General features: G+C 39.8%; 1 protein-coding gene across 2 annotated transcripts in view; it reads right to left on the reverse strand.

The window, feature by feature from the left end:
• Window positions 1-4,769, reverse strand: part of marco (macrophage receptor with collagenous structure) — a 15,453-nt gene extending 10,684 nt beyond the window's left edge. Inside the window, exons 1-5 of one of the 2 annotated variants that reach the window (XM_023417586.2) lie at window positions 4,613-4,769; window positions 1,840-1,938; window positions 1,490-1,656; window positions 861-978; window positions 633-686 (exon numbers count right to left, since the gene is read on the reverse strand). In XM_023417586.2, the coding sequence (XP_023273354.1) occupies window positions 633-686; window positions 861-978; window positions 1,490-1,656; window positions 1,840-1,938; window positions 4,613-4,721 (547 nt within the window). In that variant the 5' untranslated portion in view covers window positions 4,722-4,769. The remainder of the gene's footprint in view (window positions 1-632; window positions 687-860; window positions 979-1,489; window positions 1,657-1,839; window positions 1,939-4,612) is intronic. The other variant, XM_087176985.1, reaches the window with a different exon arrangement.
• Window positions 4,770-5,479: the final 710 nt, after the last annotated feature.

The following is a 5,479-nucleotide window of genomic DNA, read 5'->3' on the forward strand; positions in this document are numbered from 1 at the left end:
ACACACACACACACACACACACACACACACACACACACACACACACACACACTCAAACATACACTCAAGTGTCCTCAGTGTCTGTGGGCAGAAAATGTGTATCAAACCAAAACACAACCTGTCAACAACACACCAACAAACACAAGCAGAGGTTGCTGGTCATCATCACATTTTTTTGGGGAGTAGGGGGTGGGGGGATGATTGACCTGATGGAATACATTTGCCTTGGCATGAGAGTAATTTATAGGCTGGAGTAAAATTCCAGCCATGATAGAGATTTCATACATCAAATGTCAGTGCATCAACTAAGTTGCAAGGGTACATGAAATAATGGCTGCAGCCCATCCATCAGTCTGAAAAGACATGACAGGTCATCAACGTTGGGATCATCGCCAGAGAAGCAGCTGAAAGTTAATGCCTGCACAGACGCACCTTCACAGGATCAGGTAAGTTTTTATACTGAAACTTTTAGTCTGCTGTTGATGCTGTTGCTGAGATCACTTTGGAGAGAAATGTTGCTGCATCTGTTCCTCTACTTATTCAGGTTATTGCTTTAATTCATCTATGTTGTCAGAGTTACGCATTGATAACTACACCCAGAATTGTTTAGTAATTCCTTCAGATTGACTGACCTTTGATGCCCCTCTCTCCTGGTAGCCCCATATGTCCATCTGTGCCTGGACGTCCTTGGGGTCCATAGGAAACACAGAAGAATTACTGAGGTCAAACACGCATACACACACCCCACACACACACACACACACACACACACACACACACACACACACACACACACATACAAACACACACACACACACACACACACACACACACACACACACACACACACAGCACTGTACCTGGTGCGAGGCTGATGGTTGTCAGTTTGCCCTGCAGGACGTGGTTGCTGGTGTTGAGCAGACTCAAGTCGGCCCTCAGCCTGTCCAGCTGGCCGTCCTCTCCACACAGACTGTTGACCTGTTGTCAAGGCAACAACAGACACGTGACTGTGACGTCAAGAAGTATTTGTTCTGTTTTTACTGAGATTTGATTTGTTAATTTACAAATATCTTGTGTAATTAGTGGTTTCTGATCTTGGAGAGAAAGCAGTGACAATAACAGAGAACTTCTGTGGAACTTCTCAACTTCAAACAACCCTTGCGTTTTCTGAGACAAAAGAAAAGGGTTGAAAAGCATTTTAATCTCCATCCAAATAAAGTAATATAAAATATGTGTCTTTGCTTTCTTGATGAGTGAGATGAGAAGATTGAGTTTTAGGTTTCTGGACACAGATAGCCAAGCTTAGCATGAAGACTGGATGCAGGGTGAAAAAGCTAGCTGTCTAAAGCTGTGCTAGCTGTACATATATAGCCTATGCATATAATTAAAGACTAAAAAGACGCTGAATGTGAACTGAACGAAACCAAAATGAAACTGAAGCTGTTTCCTGTTTGTTCAGTAAAATGTTAGAGTCAAAGAGCAGAAAGACCTGACTCTGCAGGGCCGTCAGGTATCCTCTCAGGGTCCTGGTTTCTCGACTGTTGTTGTGGATCAGAGTTTGGAGGTTGTCTTCACCATGTTCTCCACCCAGAGGAATGTGATTGGATGTCAGCCTCTCCGTACTGGGGTTAGACAGTGAAGCATCCAACCTGAAGACTGGGACAACAGGCATGTTTCCTCAGTGACTGCATTTAAATCCACATGTACAGTATAACTACATCAATATGATGTGAAAGAAGTCCACTACAATCTGGTATAAAAATATTCTTCATTCTCTTCAATATACAGTATCACTTTTAAAAATAAATGTCATAATAAATGTTATACAAGCAGTTGTACCTTTGTAAAGGAGAAAGATATTGAGGACAGTCTGAAATACGAGGTAAACAACAACCAAATTAAAGCACCACTGTCTTCTGGGCTTCGCTGGCTTCATATCTGAAATACAAACAGGAAAAGGTTTTTAAGATCAATGTCCTGCAGCAAACCTACATCCTAGTAAAGTGATTCCAGGAGACAGAGAGTAGCTCAGCTGATACAAATGGCTTTATGAATTTGCAAAAGTCTGAGAATGAAAGATTTGGACAACCAGTGGAGATGTCAGCTGTCAGTCAGAGTGGAAGCTGGGGGGACGTAGAGAGAGATTTTTTTTGTTGCCTGAAAAGTCAACAAAATGACACCAGACCAAACTGACTATAACTGAATGAAGTTCTGTCCCCTCTGAAGGATTCACAGGTGACAGCTGACATCGATGTGGTCAGTGAAGATTTATATTTTTCATTTTATCTTGGAATGAGTTTCATCTTCAAATATTAATTACAGAAGTCTAAATTGTAAGCACACAACTGGGAAATTCATTTACCACAGCAGAAAAATAAACATCTATAGAATAAACATCTATGGAAATATACATCAAAAATACACCAAATATACACTAATAAATACAATATACAATACACACGATATGTACATGAAAAAGTGCAAGTTTGCACATGGTCAGGAAGAGCAGGAGTTGTGGAGTCTGACAGCTGCTGGAGTGAAGGACCTGAGGAACCTCTCCTTAATCTAATTGGTGAAAAGGCATCTTATGAATGTTGTTAGGGTTCTTCATCTATAGACCTATTGATTCATTCATATACAGTATTTTTCAGTTGACATGGCTGCAATCAGCAGTAAACATGTTAAAGCTGTAGTGATGTGTCAGGTGTAAATGTGAATTAGGTAGGTGGGCATTCCACGCTCACAGCTAAATTATTTATTAGAGGTTGTTGCTCTTTTATTGTTGTTGTTGTTGTTGTTGTTGTTATTTTGCACCTGTCCCTACTTATTTCTTTATTTGTTTTACTTTTGTTTGTTGTAGTGCATTTGTACAGTGTACATGTGTATGGTAGTTCTCTGTATTGTATTGTGTGATGAGTTTGTATTAACTCACCTATGCAGAATCTTGTTTTCCGTGCTCTGACTGGTTTCTGTTTTTTTTTTTTTTAAATGGAGCTGTAGTCACTTTGATTTGTGACACTTCCAGCAAGACCTTCTCCTAACAGTAGAGATGGATCATTGCTGCCACCTGCTGGCCATGGCTGTCATTACATCCACTCTCTGGTTAAATAGTGGCAGCTTTTTGAGAAGCAGTGGAGACATAACTATTTGAGACTTGCACGTCTGACCAGACTTTGCTGCCTTTAATAACTGACCTGAGAAACAACATACATGACCTTCCTCCTACAACCTCTTCTATCATCTACAGCAAATCATGGTGTGAAGCACTTCCTGAATTACATGTGCTCAGTTGTAGTCCCACCGTGTTCTTCTCCACATGAGCTCGATTGAGTGGCTCTTTGTTTTGCGTTATTCAACATTCAAAATAACTGTGGTGCTGTCTTCTCATTGTCAATTCCTGACAGAGACAGATTTGTGTCAACAGCAGCACAGGTGTGACTAAGAATTATATCCTTCACAGCTTTGTTCTATATAATAAACTCACTGTACCTGCCTACCTGCCCAGCTCCAAACAGCTAACAAAGATTACCTGGTAACATTTAGCAGCCAAAGAACCAGATTTTCAAAGCTAGAGCTAAAATGTGAACACAGCTCCCAGTGAACGTCGATTCAGCTGTGTCAGCTGGATATGTTAGCTGACATATGAGTCATAACATGAATTTGGTGTCAGTGTGGGTTTATTGCTTCCTTTGGGCACAAGTGCAGTTTTAATCTTTTTAGTTCGACCTGTTTTTAAAAAAGTCAAACTTTCTCTGTGAGGGATCATGTTACAGTAAATCCAGCTGAAATCACAGCTCAGTCTCTGTCTTTCAAAAATCAGGATGTAAGCAGCAGCAGCTTAGAAGTGACTGCTGGTTAACATCTTAATACACCACATTTCATTCATTGTTTCAAACTTGTTCCATTGTCACAACAACAGAAACAGAAAAACATGAATGCAGTGTATATTAAAATAATGTATATGTGGGCACAGAGAATGGGAAGAACTGATAAAGTTGTTTACAGTGGATCAACAACAGTTTTCATCTACATCCTCAAGTTCACACATCAACATACACGGTCATGTGTTCAATAGTCAATGAAATGACACTGAAAAAATTGGAGATTTCATACTTTGACAGAAGATTATCTATAAAAAATTTGCTGTTCAACACTGTCAAAATGCCAAACAGCAAAAAGAGAAACTCTGATTAGCCAGAGTCCTGCCAACATTAAGCAACTGCCCAATCACAGCTCCAGCTGTTGTTCTGTGGGCTGGACTCAAATTGAAAATTAGGTGGATTCAACAAGAGCAAAAAGATGGAAACAGAATAGAAAGTGTGAATGTTAAAGAGGAAATGAATGACGTGTTAATTGGATATGAAGACAATAAAATCTAGAAGCCTTCTCAGAATTAATTTGTCAAATCCATTTGAATATTAAATGATTTATTGACAGGATAATAATACAATTATTATCATTATTACTATGATTAATTGGTCAATTAAATGTCTAATTGTTACCTAGTGGTAACTCGATTTTCTCTAAAGTAAAAAGTAAATCTCTGTGATGTGTCATATTTTCCCTCTCAGGTCTGAGTAGAAACTTGATTTCTTCCTGCCTCAGTACTCACCCTCCGGCTGGAAGCTGTGGAGCTCACTTCTGCTGAGTGACAGGTCAAACAGTGGGTTACTGTGGGTGTAAGAGACTCGATCTGCCATCTTGTCCACTGATGTCTCCATGCAGTCTAGAGTGCAGAGTTACCCCCGCTTCCCATTTCAGGAGCCCTTATAACAGCCAGCACACAGGAAATGACAGATCCCCCAGATTGCAACAGATCGTCCATGCAAAACAACTGACATGGGTTGCAGTAGAGGAAGGAACTGTAACTGATTTGTTGCTAACGTGGACAAAATTCTGAAGCAAAACACCCAAGCAGTAGCTACAGTCTGTTAGTAGAATGAAGAAAGGAAGAAGAAGAGTGAGTGTAGAAGTTTAAATTTCAACATGCGTTTCCCAAAGCAGCACCAGTGCAGTGCAGGTGTAGTGGTGCTGCAGAGGAGGCCATATAAACATGTTAACTTGTCTGCAGGCCATGAGGTACATTAAGAATACAAGCATCACATGTGATACATGTAAAGGACGCAGACAAATGTTTTGTGGTTTAAATTTTTCAATATGAAAATTAAGATTTTCACTGTGTCGTTGGAATCTGGACAAATGATTTGATTGACTTGTTTGATCTTGCAGAACAATTCTGCAAATGTTCAATAACTGTTTGTGTGTGATGATAACTGTATAGACTTGAAGATGAACAACAATTAAACTCTGGATGAAGTTTTACTTTTGGTTCCTGAGCAGGAAACATTCACTGAGCTATAATCATGTGTCTAAGGCAGTGGTTCCCAACCTGTGGACGGCAAAGGTATTGCAGGTGGGCTGTAAATCATTTGCAAAACAGTACAATTTTGGTAAAAAGATTTACTTATATAAAAATGCT

Source organism: Seriola lalandi, unplaced genomic scaffold, assembly GCF_002814215.2.
Source record: "Seriola lalandi dorsalis isolate HSWRI2012SDOR001 ecotype SW California unplaced genomic scaffold, Sedor1 jcf7180002054576, whole genome shotgun sequence".
NCBI lineage: Eukaryota > Metazoa > Chordata > Actinopteri > Carangiformes > Carangidae > Seriola > Seriola lalandi.